The sequence below is a fragment of the Bacillus rossius genome, chromosome 3 (assembly GCF_032445375.1).
Source record: "Bacillus rossius redtenbacheri isolate Brsri chromosome 3, Brsri_v3, whole genome shotgun sequence".
NCBI lineage: Eukaryota > Metazoa > Arthropoda > Insecta > Phasmatodea > Bacillidae > Bacillus > Bacillus rossius.
Window position 1 is genome coordinate 88833032 of NC_086332.1, and position 17725 is coordinate 88850756.

A 17725-nucleotide genomic window follows, 5' to 3' on the forward strand; every position below is an offset into this window, starting at 1 on the left:
TCATGTGAGGGATTGACCTTGCAGTCTCTTGCCGGCTGCCTATCGCTTCTCTCTCCCGCCCCTCCTCCATTCACTTCCCCTTCCCATAGACTTCCCGCTTCAGCGCACGTCACGTTGCCACCTGTTGTGTATAGCTCGCTCACAATAAAGTGCAACTGGGTGCCATTAATTTCGCTTAAGATGACTTTAAATTACTTTTTACACAATTTACTACCAACTTGAACAACGGGCGTGTAAAAAATTTAACCCGGCGAGGCTGTAAATTTTCAGGAAAAAAAAAAATTTCTCAGGTGCTTTCTTTACTATGAATGGATTATACTGGTATTGCTGACATACCTTTCTGTTAACTTCCAAGTGTCTTGTTTATTATGATATTCGGTGGTGGTAATAGTAGTAGTAGTACATGTTCATTGACTGTACCAATCTTTATCTTTTAGAATTTTAATTTTTTTTTTTTAAATTTATAATTAAAATTTTTCAAAATTCCGAAGTTTTAAAAAATCCGAATGTCATAAAACCCAGACACCCACAGATTTGCAAGAGTTTACTGTATTAACAATAGGTCCCTAACTAACACTTCAAACCTATAATTTCATTTTTTTTCTGCATGGCTGCCAAATGTTCGTAGACTTATTTTCTGATACAGTTAATGTCTTCTGGTTTTTTTTTTGCCAGGGTTTGTGGACTTGATTCTTCACACAGGTAATGAATGAACTGGTTGTGATAAGGCTCATTATTCGTAGTTCCATTGCTTAAACTTTAGTTGCAGACAGGCATTTTTTTTTTTTGTGTTTTGCCAACAGGTTTATTCAGAGAGCACCAGTTCCATTCTTACAGAGCGCTGCTATCACTCCCATCATACAGTGTGCCCTGCTGGCCTGCACGCTGGATCACAGGGACGCCAATGCTTCAGTCATGAAGTTCTTCTTCGATCTCGTACACTGTAGCCGCACCCACCAGGTGAGAAGTCTTCCCCACTCGTTTGTTATTCTTACAATCAAACATACTTCAGTTTGTACCTATGATACTCTTACTTTCTGTTTGAAGTAATATGTTCATACTGTGTACAAAAAACATGTTCATACTAATTAAAAAAAAACATATTGCAGTAGAACCTCTCGTACCGATAGAGAGAGAGCAGAGGTGGTTTTGGATAGCCAAATTTTGAATAATGATTAAAACATAATTTTTTTAAAGCTTTAGGTCCAAAATTTTAGCCTTTTCAGTTTTACCAATGTTTATTAATATAGTAATGCAAATTGTTTTACCGCTAAGAAAAAAAAAGGTTATCTTCCTCTACTTTTTTGTTTTACAGCGTTTTGGAGCAGCAATGTCATGGCATCATTTCATGAGTAAGACATTGGAGGCCTAGCATCCTCTTGATTGTTCCACAAACTGTAAAGGAACCTTAAATACCGTATTTACTCATGTATAGCGCGCCCTCGTGTATAGCGCACACCACGATTTTTGCAACAAATTCCAAAGAAAAAATTTTTTTTTCCCGTAAATAAATTGTACTAACATTTTGTGGTACCTGTTAAGTAATTACGTATGAAACAAATGATAATTTAAATTGATGTGTGGTGATGCGTCAGGAAAATACTTCAACTCTGCTGTGTAGACGGAAGATAATGAAGCGCTGTATCGTCACAACTGGTACGTGGACGGGAGGAAGGGAGGCAGGCAGGCAGGAATGTGACACAGAGGACTAGATGATGACTCACCGGTAGCAGCTGCGACGAAGCGAAGGAAGTGTGAGGGGGACTGGTGTCAACATTCTCTCTCTCTCTCTCTCTCTCTCTCTCTCTCTCTCTCTCTCTTTCTTTCTTTTATTTTACTAGCTGCGTTGGCTTTCTGTAGAGGGGGAGGTCTAAAAATAAACAAGAGACCTGCGAGCTTGCGCGCGCACGTGTGTGTGTGTGTGTGTGTGAGAAGAGAGACCAGGTTGTGAGTCTGTGTATGTGTGAAACAGAGGCCTTGTTGCTTGTGCGTATGAGTGGGGGCTGGCCAGAAACGTCACCCGTCACCCGTCACCCGTCACCCGGCAGTTAACGACTTCCACTCCTCCCCGCCTCACCTCCTCACTTTTTATTTTCCGTGTATAGCGCGCATCCTTATTTTTTTCCTTTACTTGAGGGGAAAAAAGGGCGCGCTATACACGAGTATATACGGTATATAAAAATACTTCTAAGTTTTCACCTTAAAAGTCTAGTACTGTACTGTCACAAGACACTCCTTTATTTTCCTGATGGATAGTGGTCACTGGCGTCACAGTAGATTGGTGCTGCCATTAAAGAATTTTTCAGGTGGATTAGGGATAGCTGTTGACCGTGATATACTGGAGGTTCAGTGGTGGTCAGGGGAAGCTGGCTAATTATTTCGGGCAGGCATTGCCAAGCAGTGGCTGTTGGTGTGTTCTCGTGGAACGGAGGTTTATTCTATGGCTTTGCTGTGATTGTCTTCTGGTCACTTTCGGATAGCTGGGAGTAGCTGAATATGAACTGGTGTGGGGAAGATGGTTTGAGGGTGGGCTAGGAATAGCCATACTCCATCTTTCCTCTGTTGCGGTGCAGTCTTGGGCTTTCTTGTAGACCCATGGGTCTTTGTCTGGGGGATCCTCCTCTACAGGAATGCCTGAGACTGGGTGCTGATGAAAGTTCCAGGGGTGGGCTTGGGAATCTCTTGCCCTGATTCAGTGCAAGAACACTTACTCTGAAGGTCACCTTGGATGATGCTTCCTTCGTGAGACTGCTGCAGGTGCAGATGTAGTGCAGATTAGGGTTTCCCCTTGTCTTTCCAGCTCCGAAATGAACACTCGAGATTTAAATAACCTAATTTTATTCTCGGATTTACAGGTGTGGGGCGACAGCCTCCCATTACATACTGGTCTGGAACTAACACTCTTCCCTTACTAATACAGCCTGTAGCTAGGCCGATCCTAGGTCCTAGATAGTCTTGCGTCACTACTCTCCTCACTCTTCACGACTCTCTCTGCTCGTTGCTATATCTAGGGCTGCACACTTGGGTTGTGACTCCATAGTGCAAACTCTCGATGTTCTTCACGGTGGATGCGGCCGCGGGGAATCATATGTGCCGAAGCTGGGACTGACTGCAGCCCCTTGCTGCCACCCTTTTATACCATTACTGAGAGCTCAGAAAAGGGAGGGGATGGATGTCTGGAGGGCAGAATAGTGTTGTGTGCATTCGACCAGATGGTGGCGGCATGGGAATTGCGGCAGAGCTGGGGGGGAGGGGGGGAGAGGGAGTTGCCTCTGGCAACAAGAGATGCAGCCGTCTGCCCTAGGCACCAGCGATGGCAGTTGCGGCAGCCCTGGCAACGGTAGACGCATCTGTGGTTGCCCTTGGCAATGGAGATAGCGCCCACCTGACTACCGAGCGTAGATGTTCGACTCGTTTCCCTCATGCGCACACGTGTTTAGGATGGGAGGGGCTGACTGCTTATTGATGCAGGGCACATGGTACACCAGTACTTACCCTAATTTATTATTTCTTTTTGGACTCTGGCAGCAAAGCAATGTTTTGCACATGCTTTTTGTGAGTGTTTCACAATTGTATTTAGCTCCTCAAATACTCCTTTTCATTGGTGAAGTTGCTGAGTTTTTGTAATAATCATAGTTTCACATATGATAAATTATGAGTAAAAAATAAATTTATGTTATTGATGTATATCTGTGGACATTTAAATTAAGTAATTAATTTTTATTAATGTTGAAAGTTAGGAACCATTGTGTGTGTGTTTTATTGCAGGAGCATGCGGACTACGAAGTAAGACGGCAGCTGGTGTGCGATATAATCAACGAGAATGGCCCGGCCTTGGTGAACAACCTGGTGCAAGCGTGTGTGTTCTGCCTTCATTCCTACATGCTCTCCGACGTGGCTGACGTCATAGTTGAGCTCCTGCTGCATGACAGAGGGGTACGTCCACAACTGACCTCTTGACCCTTCGTGATACCACTTTCTAACTCAGGTTGTCCGTATTCTGGAAAGTCAGGGCAGTTGAAATCTGCCAAGGATTTCAGGGAATTTACTTCAAAAGTTGAAAAATTCATGGAAATTCCTCAGTGAAAGTAAATTGTCATGTTCCGGTGTGCACTATGAACACATTTTGTTTCCAGAAGGTGTTTTTGTGCATTTTAATACACACTGTAAAAGGGCAAATGCGAGGTAATGTTCGAACTAGTACAGCTAATTTCATTTTATAACAGAAAAAATCAAAGGTCATAGACATATAAATAGTAAGTGAGTTTCATTTCTCTATGTCTGCCACACGATCATACACATAGTAACGTCTTGCAAATTCATATCCTTCTCTTTGGTGAGACCAGCCCACTTAGTTGTTGAACTGAATTATATATAAACAACGATTTTCAAGGCACTAGCGATTTGTTAAAAACGCATTGTACTTAAAGTAATATAGGCCGAAGGTTAGGCAAGTAACTAAATAGGCAAGTATTGCATTTTCAAAGTATAATAATAAACATAATAATAACTACCGTACCGTATTTTTTGGAAGTGTAGAAAAAGCACGTACTAAGAATTATGCCGCGAAAGCGTGAGTCTAATCTTTTCCAAAGCTCTAATAAAGCTCTAACTATGAACGAGACGTTTCCACAAGCGGAACTGCTAAGGCTTGAACAGGCAGAGCGTGAGGCAGCTCACAGAGCTGCCGAGACACCCAAATAGTCCCAGGATCGACGTCAACAGCATGCTGAGTATCTAGAATCTCAACGGGCTGCAGAGACACTCGAACAGTCTCAAGCTCAACGTCAACAGAACGCTGAATATCTAGCATCTCAACGGGCTTCTGAGACACCCGAACAGTCTCAAGCTCGGCGTCTTCAGCAGGCGACTTACATGGCGTCCCAAAGAGCTATAGAAACCATTGAAGCTGCTGAAGCTCGTAGACGCGCTGTTGCTGAAAGGGCACAACAGCGACGACTAATATTTACAAGAGTATTCGATTGGTCGATAAAGCTGCATTTGAGTACGACAAAACTCTTTATTACGAAAGCCACAAGCATATAAAAATAGAAGCGATGAATAAAGAATGCAGATTTTGCAGTGCTCTTAAATGGAAAGAGGAAGCTGCAGGCATGTGTTGTTCGGGAGGAAAAGTAGCTCTTCCTTCAATAGACGAGCCTGTTGAAACTCTTAAAGAACTTTTTTCAAATGAAACAGACGAGTCTCACCGTTTTCTAAAAAAACATACAGAAATACAATACATGCTTCCATATGACATCTTTTGGAGCTGATAACATTGTGTCGATGCCAGGATTTTGCCCGACTTTTACAAACCAAGGGCAAATATACCACACAATTGGCTCTTTGCTTCCTGCTACTAATACGCAACCAAAATTTTTGCAAGTTTATTTCATGGGTGATGAGGAAGCACAAGTTGATAGGCATTCTGAGTACGTACCAGGTGTGGAAAGAAACACAGTTCAAAAAATACAAAAAGTTCTACATGATCACAACGTTTTAGTGCATGAATTTAAAATGGCTAAAGATAGAGTGACTAGCGATAATTACAAGGTTGTGATACACCCAGATCATGTACCACGTGGTGAACACGAAAGAAGATTCAATGCCCCGACCACAAACGAAATAGCGGCTGTAGTAGTCAATAGTGAACAAACTGCGTCTCGGGACATAGTTATTCAGGCGCACGATGGTCGGCTCACTAGAGTTCCAGACACTAATAGATTTTATGATGCTCTTGAGTACCCGATAATTTTTTGGAAAGGACAAGAGGGGTACAGTTTTGATATTCCTCAGACAAACCCAGTTACAAAACAACACATACCGAACAAAAAAGTGTCGTGCAAAGACTTTTATGTGTATCATATGATGGTACGTCGCAACAATTTTAATTTATTGCTTCGATGTAGACTTCTCCTCCTTAAGTTTTTGGTGGACATGTGTGTCAAAGTGGAGAGTGAGCGCTTAAGGTTTATTGCCTTAAACTAGGGATGGTCGGGTACCCGAAATTTCGGGCAGTGTTTCGGGTATCAAGTATACCCGAAATTCCGGGCGGGTATTTCAGTACCCGAAAATATCGGGCACCTTGGAAAACGGCAATACCGCACGGTGCAAGTAAACAAAGCTTCTTTTTTTTGGAACGCGCGGCAGCTGCAGGAACATGCCACGCCGCCGCCGTCCCGGCACCAGCCGGTGAAGTGAGTGTGTGTGAGAGATAAGATAAAGAAGGTGCCCGGTCAGCAAGTGTGTTTGTGGGAGGGGGAGACAGATATAAGTAGAGCTGTAGCAAACCGTATGTATTCGTTACTGAGTAACGGGTGCGCCGTCTATATACGAGTAACGAAACGTTACATACGGCTGCATTTCGTTACTCGCATTTTTTCGTATGTTTCACACATGCGGGCGCATATTCGAGGAATTTACGTTACAAAGAACGATGTTTGTTTATTAAGTAAAGTATAATTTGGAAATTCGTCGTCCAAATTTTTTACTGTTTATTAAAGGTATTGTGTGTGTAGACAAAGTTTGAGATTGGAACAGAAACAACGTAAGAAAGTATTTTTTACAAATTAGAAATATGTATGTTTAGGTTTTTTATTATCGCGAATTTTCACGTTTTTTTTATTATCTTAAAAGCTATAATATAATAAAGCCGCTCTAATGAGATTTAATTGTTTCTTGGTTAACAAAAACTGTTAATTATCAAATATTGTTAATTGTATATATTATATTTATTATTATTTACGCGACGTCATACTGTACGCGTACGCAATACGACTTGATTCGTTGCATGTTATGCGGTATCAGAAGTAACGAGTAACGATACGTTAGTAACGAGTACTGATTGTTATAGTTACGAATACATACGGGTACACTTTTTTTCGTTACTTTTACACCTCTAGATATAAGAGAGCGAGCCCTGCAGCAAGCGGAAGTGGTCAAGGTCAACATTTACCGTTACTCTCGCTGGCTGACTAACGATGCAGCTGGTCGCCCGCCTCTCTCTCTCACACACACACACACACGCGCGCGCGTACGCACGGCGGATGCTCACTGCTCAATAGTCACAAAGTAGTGTTCAAGGCCGGTGGATCTGCTTGCTGTGTGCGAGAAGGATTATAAGCTGACTTTAATTACACACATTGTAGTTGCGTGGCATTTACAGAAAGTGGTTGTGAATTGTTTATATTTAATTCATGTCATTATTTTACCAAAATGGATACCATTGGAAGTGTAGGTCAAACAATCAACAGTGACAATGAACCTTCAAGCAGCTACCCAAACACAATTTAGTTAATAAGCACTTTATTCCAAGATTAATATGCACTCTATTTTTTAGTTTAATGTTTAACTTTCATATCAGTGCGGTATAGTAAATAAATAAAAACAGTTCAGGTTTGTCAATGCAAACTTAAGTACGACTATTTTATGTTCAAAATTTATTTCATTAACTGATTTTGATGCCCGACCGAGATTGCCCGAGCCCGAAAATTTTGGACAATTACCCGCCCGAGCCCGCCCGAAGTCAAATTTCTCTGCCCGACCATGCCTACCTTAAACCAAACAAAACTGTGAGCAGAAAACTATATACATTTACAAGACGCGATCAGGAATGATGCGGATTTAGATCCAAATAATTTGGGTCAAATGATAATACTCCCGTCGTCATTTGTAAATAGCCCGAGATATCTTCATGAGTACAGGCAGGATGAGTTCTGTTGTTATAACTTACCGGTGGTTCTGAAATGTGTTAGAAATAATATATAATCCATTTAGGTAATTTGCGTGGTCATTTATTATATTCTCTTGATACAACAATCTAACAAAAAGGTAACAACTTCCATAGAGAGTATAATATGCATGACAGTATGCAGGAACAAATAATGTGCTGCCTATTTGCAACCAAACAACAATTAATCTATGATATGGCAGAAACTAATCAATTCCAACACTCCCACTTTAGGTTCTGCCTTTAACAATATTACTTTGAATAAACATATTCAAACAATTTTCGCAACATTCTGGACAACGGTAATAGCTTCTCTCAACTTCTCGAACCTCCTCTTCGGTAGTGGTTTTGTGAATACATCTGCTTCCTGATCTTCTGAATGTACATACTTCAGGTCTAGTTCCTTGTTTTTGAACTTCTCCAGTATGAACTTGTACTTAATGTCAATGTGTTTTGACGTTGCTTCAAAATTGCCATTCTTGATCCAGGCAATTGCACTCTGATTGTCCACATTTAAAGTTGGACTTTCAATTCTATGTCCAACTAGTTGTGTTACTAGTTTATTTAACCAAACTAAATTCGTGGTAGCATCATACTGTTCGATGGGCATATCATGAGCTGCTGCCAGCGATAGCATTACTCTCACTGAATCGTATTTGACAACTGGACTGAACGTTTCCTCATAGTCAACCCCAGCTCTCTGCTGATATCCTTTTACCACTAATCTCGCCTTGTACCGCAAAACTTGACCGTCTGGTTTATGCTTCAACCTGTAAACCCATCTATTATTTAAAATGTTAGCTTCCTTAGGTCGATCAACTAAGGTCCATGTATTATTCTTTCTAAGAGCTTCCATTTCCTCTTCCATAGCTTTCCTCCAGTTTACTTGGTCCTTGTGTTGTATTGCTTCTTGAAAGCATATAGGTTCCTGGCTTAATAGAAGATTTTGCTCCGGTTTCGTGCATTCGATGCACTCGTAATCAATATTTTTGTTGAAATTATTTGTGTCTAAACTGACACATTGCATGTGATACCATTTTTTGCAATTATCACATTGAACCCAATCAATAACTTCATCTTGTGGTCGTGTACAATCTGGTCTGCTACACTCATCACCTTCATCTGTCTCCAAATCTGACTCACTGAAAGCTCCATCTGCTCCATCAGCTCTAATCGTGTTCTCTTCATTAGTCGAGTCAAATCCGTTTTCACCTTCCAAGTGTCCAATATCTTCTGCTTCGTTCTTCTCGATAAACTCCTGGATCTTCTCAAATTCTTCCTGGACCACATGCATCGATGATGTGTTGTACAATTCTCCTTCATTAAATATTATTTCGCAATGTATCTCAACTTTGTTTCTTCCCGGAAACCAAACTCTGTAACCTTTGGTTGTATCGCTGTATCCAACCATGATACCTTCTTCAGCTTTCTTGTCCCATTTCTTTCTTTTTTGCTGAGGTATGTGTACCATTACTTTTGAACCAAACACTCTAAACCGATTCATATTTGTGCTTTTTCGAGACCAAACTTCGTATGGAGTCTTACTGTCAGTTGAACTCGCTCCTGTGTGATTTAACACATAGACAGCCGTATTGACTGCTTCAGCCCACAATAACTTTGGTAAATCCGCACTATAAATCAATGTTCTAGCTGCTTCTACAATTGTTCTGTTCTCTCTTTCAGCTCTACCATTCTGCTCTGGGGTGTATGGTACTGTCTTCTGGTGTTTGATACCCTCCTTGAACAAAACTTCTTTCAGTTGGCTATTCACAAACTCCAATCCATTATCCGTTCTTAGGACATTTACTTTTTTACCAGTTTCCTTTTCTATTCTCATCAGGTAATTTTTAATGCATCCTGGTACCTCACTCTTGGTTTTAAGAAAGTAAACTTGGCGGTAATTAGAGAAATCATCTTTAATTAATAAAAAATACTTAGCGCCTCCTAGTGATTCTGTTTCCATAAACCCACATACATCTGCATGAACAACTTCTCCAATTTCAGTAGCACGGTTTAAACTCCTTCTGTATGGTTGACGATGCATTTTCCCAAGTACACATGCTTCACAGGGCTCTCTTACTCCTGATATTGGAATGTCCTTCATCTTGAGTATTTTGTAAACATGATCATAGCTTTGATGCACTAGCCTTTCATGCCACTGCTGTATACTTGTTGATTTGCTTGCTCCCACTACTGGGAATGCTTTCTGGTTTCTCTGGATAACTGGCTTGAATTTCATTATATACAGCTGATCTACTCGTTCTCCCACTGCGACAGTACTACCATTATGCATAAATTTACAACTGTTTTTGTCTGTAGCCATGTCATAACCCTTATCTAAAACTGCACTCAAGGAAAGCAGATTGAATTTTAATTTTGGAACATACAGTACCTGCTCTAAGTGCTTATCCACCCAATGTGATCCATTATATGCTTGAATGTTGATGAACCCTCTCGCAACTGCATCAATCGTTTTCCCGTCTCCTAGCTTAATAAGTATTTTGTTGTTTAGCCATACCAGTTCTGTGAACAATTCTTTGTTTCCACTCATATGACTTGTGGCTCCTGAGTCAAGACACCAGCTTTCTGTCATGATATTTGAATTTGATTCTGACAATAACATGACGTCGATGAGGGCTACTCCGGCCATTTCCTTCGTTGATGATTTAGAATTCGCGTTCTGGACAGAGTCTCTCTTCTTAATTCGACAATCACGTTCCCAGTGACCTTCTATTCCACAGTAATTACAACAACCTTTACGTACCGGATACTTGTGTTTCTTACGCTGCTCTTTAGCGGCCAATGCTTCTCCTAAGTCAGCTGCCTCGTGGATACCCATTCGTGTCTCTTCCATGACCAATCTTGCTACCAGATTTGGCAAAGTCCGGTCAACTTTCGCTGTTGACTCCCAAGCTGTGACGAAGTGACTGAAATTTGACGGTAGCGTTAAAAGAATTTTAGTGATTACCTGATTGTCTGAAACATTCTCACCCAGTGCTCTCAGTCTATGTGCAAGGTCTTGCACCTTGGATACATGTGTCGTAATGTTGTCAGCACTGTCCTTCTTCATTGTGTACCACTGTTGGTTTAGCATGTGAATCCCTGTCTCTGTCTTGCTGTCGAAGACTTCATGAAGGCGATCCCACATCTGCTTGGCATTTTCACAGTTGATTATATGCAGCATGACCTCTTCTGTTAGACTCGATGTAATCAGAAACTGAGCTGTCGCTTCATGCTGCTCCCACTGTTTTAACTGAAGCTTGTAATTTTCCAGTTTATCTGATGTCAATTGAGCGTCTGCAGTTTTGTTTGGTTCCTGTGGCTTCTGATGATCATCAACTGTTACTCTCCAAACGTCTTTAGCCATGAGGGCAATTCTTACATGAAACTTCCATAACGCCCAATTTTCTAATCCACGCAATTTTATTACTCTAGTTGCTTCATGAACACTCTCCATTTTTCAAGACAATTGCACTTTCGCACGCTGGCTGGCCAATCTTGAAACTTGGTTTCACATACAAATTTACAGCAATATTATTTAACCCTATATTTCAACACTTACAGCCATCCACCTGGGCCCATAACCTGTTGTTATAACTTACCGGTGGTTCTGAAATGTGTTAGAAATAATATATAATCCATTTAGGTAATTTGCGTGGTCATTTATTATATTCTCTTGATACAACAATCTAACAAAAAGGTAACAACTTCCATAGAGAGTATAATATGCATGACAGTATGCAGGAACAAATAATGTGCTGCCTATTTGCAACCAAACAACAATTAATCTATGATATGGCAGAAACTAATCAATTCCAACAAGTTCACATATGTGCGTAACTACGGGAGGCCTGATCTGTCCACCAAAAACTTGAGGAGAAGTCTACATCGAAGCAATAAATTAAAATTGTTGCGACGTACCATCATATGATACACATAAAAGTCTTTGCACGACACTTTTTTGTTCGGTATGTGTTGTTTTGTAACTGGGTTTGTCTGAGGAATATCAAAACTGTACCCCTCTTGTCCTTTCCAAAAAATTATCGGGTACTCAAGAGCATCATAAAATCTATTAGTGTCTGGAACTCTAGTGAGCCGACCATCGTGCGCCTGAATAACTATGTCCCGAGACGCAGTTTGTTCACTATTGACTACTACAGCCGCTATTTCGTTTGTGGTCGGGGCATTGAATCTTCTTTCGTGTTCACCACGTGGTACATGATCTGGGTGTATCACAACCTTGTAATTATCGCTAGTCACTCTATCTTTAGCCATTTTAAATTCATGCACTAAAACGTTGTGATCATGTAGAACTTTTTGTATTTTTTGAACTGTGTTTCTTTCCACACCTGGTACGTACTCAGAATGCCTATCAACTTGTGCTTCCTCATCACCCATGAAATAAACTTGCAAAAATTTTGGTTGCGTATTAGTAGCAGGAAGCAAAGAGCCAATTGTGTGGTATACATATTTGCCCTTGGTTTGTAAAAGTCGGGCAAAATCCTGGCATCGACACAATGTTATCAGCTCCAAAAGATGTCATATGGAAGCATGTATTGTATTTCTGTATGTTTTTTTAGAAAACGGTGAGACTCGTCTGTTTCATTTGAAAAAAGTTCTTTAAGAGTTTCAACAGTCTCGTCTATTGAAGGAAGAGCTACTTTTCCTCCCGAACAACACATGCCTGCAGCTTCCTCTTTCCATTTAAGAGCACTGCAAAATCTGCATTCTTTATTCATCGCTTCTATTTTTATATGCTTGTGGCTTTCGTAATAAAGAGTTTTGTCGTACTCAAATGCAGCTTTATCGACCAATCGAATACTCTTGTAAATATTAGTCGTCGCTGTTGTGCCCTTTCAGCAACAGCGCGTCTACGAGCTTCAGCAGCTTCAATGGTTTCTATAGCTCTTTGGGACGCCATGTAAGTCGCCTGCTGAAGACGCCGAGCTTGAGACTGTTCGGGTGTCTCAGAAGCCCGTTGAGATGCTAGATATTCAGCGTTCTGTTGACGTTGAGCTTGAGACTGTTCGAGTGTCTCTGCAGCCCGTTGAGATTCTAGATACTCAGCATGCTGTTGACGTCGATCCTGGGACTATTTGGGTGTCTCGGCAGCTCTGTGAGCTGCCTCACGCTCTGCCTGTTCAAGCCTTAGCAGTTCCGCTTGTGGAAACGTCTCGTTCATAGTTAGAGCTTTATTAGAGCTTTGGAAAAGATTAGACTCACGCTTTCGCGGCATAATTCTTAGTACGTGCTTTTTCTACACTTCCAAAAAATACGGTACGGTAGTTATTATTATGTTTATTATTATACTTTGAAAATGCAATACTTGCCTATTTAGTTACTTGCCTAACCTTCGGCCTATATTACTTTAAGTACAATGCGTTTTTAACAAATCGCTAGTGCCTTGAAAATCGTTGTTTATATATAATTCAGTTCAACAACTAAGTGGGCTGGTCTCACCAAAGAGAAGGATATGAATTTGCAAGACGTTACTATGTGTATGATCGTGTGGCAGACATAGAGAAATGAAACTCACTTACTATTTATATGTCTATGACCTTTGATTTTTTCTGTTATAAAATGAAGTTATCACACTTTCACTCCCTTAGGGATGGAATTTCACATGCATATGTAGTCTATGTTTTAATCCAGGTTATAGGCTAGCTGTAGGCCAAATTTCATTCAAATCCATTCAGTAGTTTTTACGTGAAAGAGTAACAAACATCCATACTTACAAACTTTCGCGTTTATAATATTAGTAGATTGACTTGTTTTAACGAAATCATTTAATAATTAACTTAAGAACCAATTAAATAAAAGCAAAAATATATAATGTTCAGTTTTCTTTACTCAAGCAAAATCATTAGTTAAATTTATATGTGTAAACGTTGGAGTTCTGTAAGTCTACTATTTCCTGAGATTTTACCGTACATTCAATTTTAACTTTAAATAAAAATTATATAATGGTTAATTTGTAACTCCTCCTTCACAAAATCCTGCGTTACGGCCCTGCTCTGGATCGTTGAAGGAGTGGATACCGTTGTTGGGCAGTGCATGGTGATGTGGCGGCTGTTGCAGGCAGTCAGCCAGTGGCTGGAGGCAGCCATCAAGGCCCTGCCCACGCAGAACTCGGGCGGCAGTGTGACTGCCACCGCCAAGCAGCTCGTAGACTTCCACGGCGCTCTCACAAGGTAGGGCTCTGCATACTTGCCAACTTGTACGGTTTATTGTGTTATTGTACGATTGTACGGACATGTCTATTATTTTTACTGGTTTTTAGGCATTTTGACATTATAAAAATAAACTGGGGAGTTTGGCATCATACCAGTGGTGGAATTTCAAGGTCAAACAGAAAATATCATCTGTGTCATCTTTTTGTCCATTGGCTGCTACAAGCCATCATACACACCTAGATATGAACAGTGAAATGCATGTACCTGATGATGGGTACAATATTGTGTAAAGTACTATTAGAAGATGTGTGTTAACTATTCTGAAAATATTTTTACTTTGGTAGTTAGTATAAAATGTACAATATTTACTAATTTGTCAAGTTTTAATTGTTTAGTAAACATATTGCAATCTTGGATTTACACTAAAATTAACTATTTAATTTTTTTTTTTTAACTGGATTGGAAATTTCAAAAGTTGGCAAATATGTGTTTGCCACGGTTGTGCCGAGAGCTGGTTTCACCAACACACAAAGGAGTTCTTATCATAGCACAGTCCTCTCTTTTTTTCATCATTCACCATGAACCTGAATTGATTTTTTTTTTTTAACCTTTTGAATTACAGTATTTAAACTTCCAATGTGGCCAGATGATGTCTGTTCCATTTATAACGATGTTAAACATAAAACCTACCTGGTGTGTGTTGGTATTTTATTTTTTCAAAAGTAATTTTATTTTTCGGCAGCAACAGTTTTTTTCTTGTCAACCAATTAGTTTGGCTAATAGCATTTTAACGATTCTTGTAGAAGAATAAATTATAGGTTCATGGTGAAACTTGTGCCACCTTATATATAATTAAACATCTGCTTGTAAAATCTTACCTGTAGGAATAAAAGACTGAAGTTTTGTTGTATTTCGTGTATTCTACCTAACGTATAGGTTAGAAATATTTTTACAATTACGGTTAAAATGAAGTCGGTTTGAATTACTTTATTAAATGTTATGACAATGAAATAGGTACATATGGCATAGCTATACAAAGAATTACATAAAAAAGTAAGAGTACTCAAGGAGTGTTGAAATTAGTAATGGTAGGAATTTAGACACTTTTTCAGAAGATAGCTAAGACTTTAAGGTTCTTTGTCTGTACTTTAAGGGAAGATAGTAAAACATTAACCAAAGAAGAGACATTGCTATATTGCAGCTCTGTGCAGTTAGAGCCGAAGCTTAACAAACTTTACTGCAAATCATTTAAAATACAAATAGCTTGTCAGAAAATTAGTGAAATTTGCTGGTTTTTATATGTGCAATGAAATGTCTTCAGAGGTATGATTCACTGTATTCTGTATACCATGGAGTATGTTTATTTTTCTACAGGTCTACTTTTAGTTGAAATGATTATTCCAATCTGGTAGTGACAAGAAGTACAAAAAAGCGTCGGGATCTCAGCATAAAACACCCTTGTTTACGTTCGGACACTGGCATTACCCTTCCATCTAGGCGGGTTATGGCAAGTTGGTGAAGGAAGGGAAGAGGACTGCCCTTTGTCATTTTTGCCTTCAATTTTCAAAGATTTATGTACTTGCCTGCTTGTCGCTTTTGCCCCATGGAATTCACTGGTATTGCTACCAACCAAACTTGTACCTCTGTGCCTTGCACCTTGCGTGCATCTCGCGCCTCCTGTTCTTCGCGGTGCCCCTCACGCCTCGCGAGCACACAGGCCACTCCCAACTTCACTCGACCCTCAGCACCTCTCGACCAGGCCTACTACTATACCCCTGGCAAAGGCCCACGGAAGTCTCTTGTCAGCCCGCATTACGCAACCAGATCTCTCGTCGCCAACCGCAATGATAGTGCTTACGCATGTGCCGGGCAAGGGCGGGGCTTATGTGCCATACCACCGTTGGCCACCCGGAGAGCCACAAGTATGCGACACGTTCTGGTCATGTGGGGCCAGCAGGCACCCTTGCAACTTTTGAAGAGGGTCTTGGGTGGGGGGGAGTTGTTCTAACCAGGCCAGGCATACCCAGGTAGAATCACCGTCTCCACTTGCTCCACAGCAATGTAGACAATGTATTTATCCAGTGATTTCTTTCAAATTAATCCAAAATGGTTTAGTAGTGTAGATGTGAAGAGTTTAAAACACATACACTTTCATGTTTATATATTAATTGAGTAGTATGTATTCAGTTGTGTTATGTTAGCTATCAAATTCCTTTTTTGCTTTTTTTATTTCAGTGCAGAGACGGCCAAAGTCGCTTCGCACACTTTGAGGGATTTTGCTCGTCTCTTCCGTTGACCAGACACCGGTTATTGAACTACAGAGTGAAAACTGAAAATGTTTGTGCTACTTTTTTTTTTGGTAAATTTGGTATGCTTTTCGTTTGAAAGGAAATAATGTTCAGTGAATGACATAGCTGCTTCATTGTTGAAACATGGTCGTTAACATTTCTTATTGTAAGAAGTTGACAATGTATAAAGATTTGATATGAGCAAGAAATATGTGAAGTTTGAAGCGAGTATTGGCCTCACATGCAAATGTAACTGTAATCAGAGCAACAGTGACTATGTTTCCTCTCAACATAAATATGAATTACTATTGTTTTAAGTTTTCCTTGAAAGCGACCAGCAGCTGGCATACAGCTTGGTCTAGTGTCTTGGTTGCTGAACACAAAAAAACGAGTTGAGTAATACTAGGTTTCAAGTTTTGATAATGTTCCACATTGGGACAGGTGCTGTGCCAACTTGCAAGCGAGAATAGTTAATATTTAACGCTCTTGATGCATAGAATATAATAGACATATTTCTTCATTTAGTTCTTTGGCTGTAAGATAAGATTTTATTTATGACCTATTTTGTTTACGGTAATTTGTATTGACTTTGAATATCCAACAATTTTTTTTTCTTTTGTTGTGCAAGTTATAAATATTTCTTGTAAGTAAACTATAAGGAATCTCTGAAACAGAAACTAAAAATGTAAGTGCAAGATCAACCGGATTCAGTATTTTTTTGAATATAAAAACTTTTTTTTAGTCAAAAGTTATATATACATCAGAATCGGTTTTTTTTGAAAAATGAAATTACTTGTTTTACTTACCCAATACAAAATGTATTATGTATTATATGATTGCCAACATTGATAATAAAATGATTTTATTATTTTTGTGGTCAGATTGTGTTTGGAAGGTAATGACTTAAAACAACCTGAATATGATTAATGAAATTTCTTTATCTAATGTGTATGAAATGAAGAATTGTCTATGCTTTTATCCTAGAGACATGTCACTTTGCTGCTAAATGATCTGTAGTTTGACAACCTTGTAAAGTAATCGAGAAGAAATCATGAGACAGGAACTGTGGGAGCACACAAAAGACCAGTATTTAATACAGCCAGTCTGTTATTGCTAGTGGTGCACCGAAATGACTTTACCGATTACCGATTCGATTACCGATTATGAGAGCAATAATCGGCAGATACCGATTCAGTTACCGATTATAATGAATAAATTTTTTTAAGTGTAATAATGCACACAAAAGTTTTTATTACCATGTGAATTTAATAACAAGATTAGGTAAAATTGAGAATACAGTTATAATAACAGTATAAAAATATATAAAATACTCTATTAAGTCATTGCAAAGTGTAAATTAAATTAACTTCTATTTATATTTGTTATTGTACACAACTTGAACTACAGTCTAATAATTGTAATTTACAGTGGGTAAGTTTTTGTTGCGGAAAACTAGCATTATTATAGATTTCACATAAGGTTGCATCGAGAAATTACCGTTTAACAATGTAAACATGTTTCTATATTTTGTTCAC

The 17725-nt window shown here is 39.5% G+C and overlaps 1 protein-coding gene across 1 annotated transcript in view; it reads left to right on the forward strand.

The window, feature by feature from the left end:
* LOC134531016 (transportin-3) overlaps positions 1 to 17070 on the forward strand; it is a 110057-nt gene extending 92987 nt beyond the window's left edge. The window contains exons 15-18 of the mRNA XM_063366455.1: positions 804 to 960; positions 3769 to 3936; positions 13808 to 13920; positions 16138 to 17070. Coding sequence (XP_063222525.1) covers positions 804 to 960; positions 3769 to 3936; positions 13808 to 13920; positions 16138 to 16198 — 499 coding nt within the window. The 3' untranslated portion in view covers positions 16199 to 17070. The remainder of the gene's footprint in view (positions 1 to 803; positions 961 to 3768; positions 3937 to 13807; positions 13921 to 16137) is intronic.
* Positions 17071 to 17725: the final 655 nt, after the last annotated feature.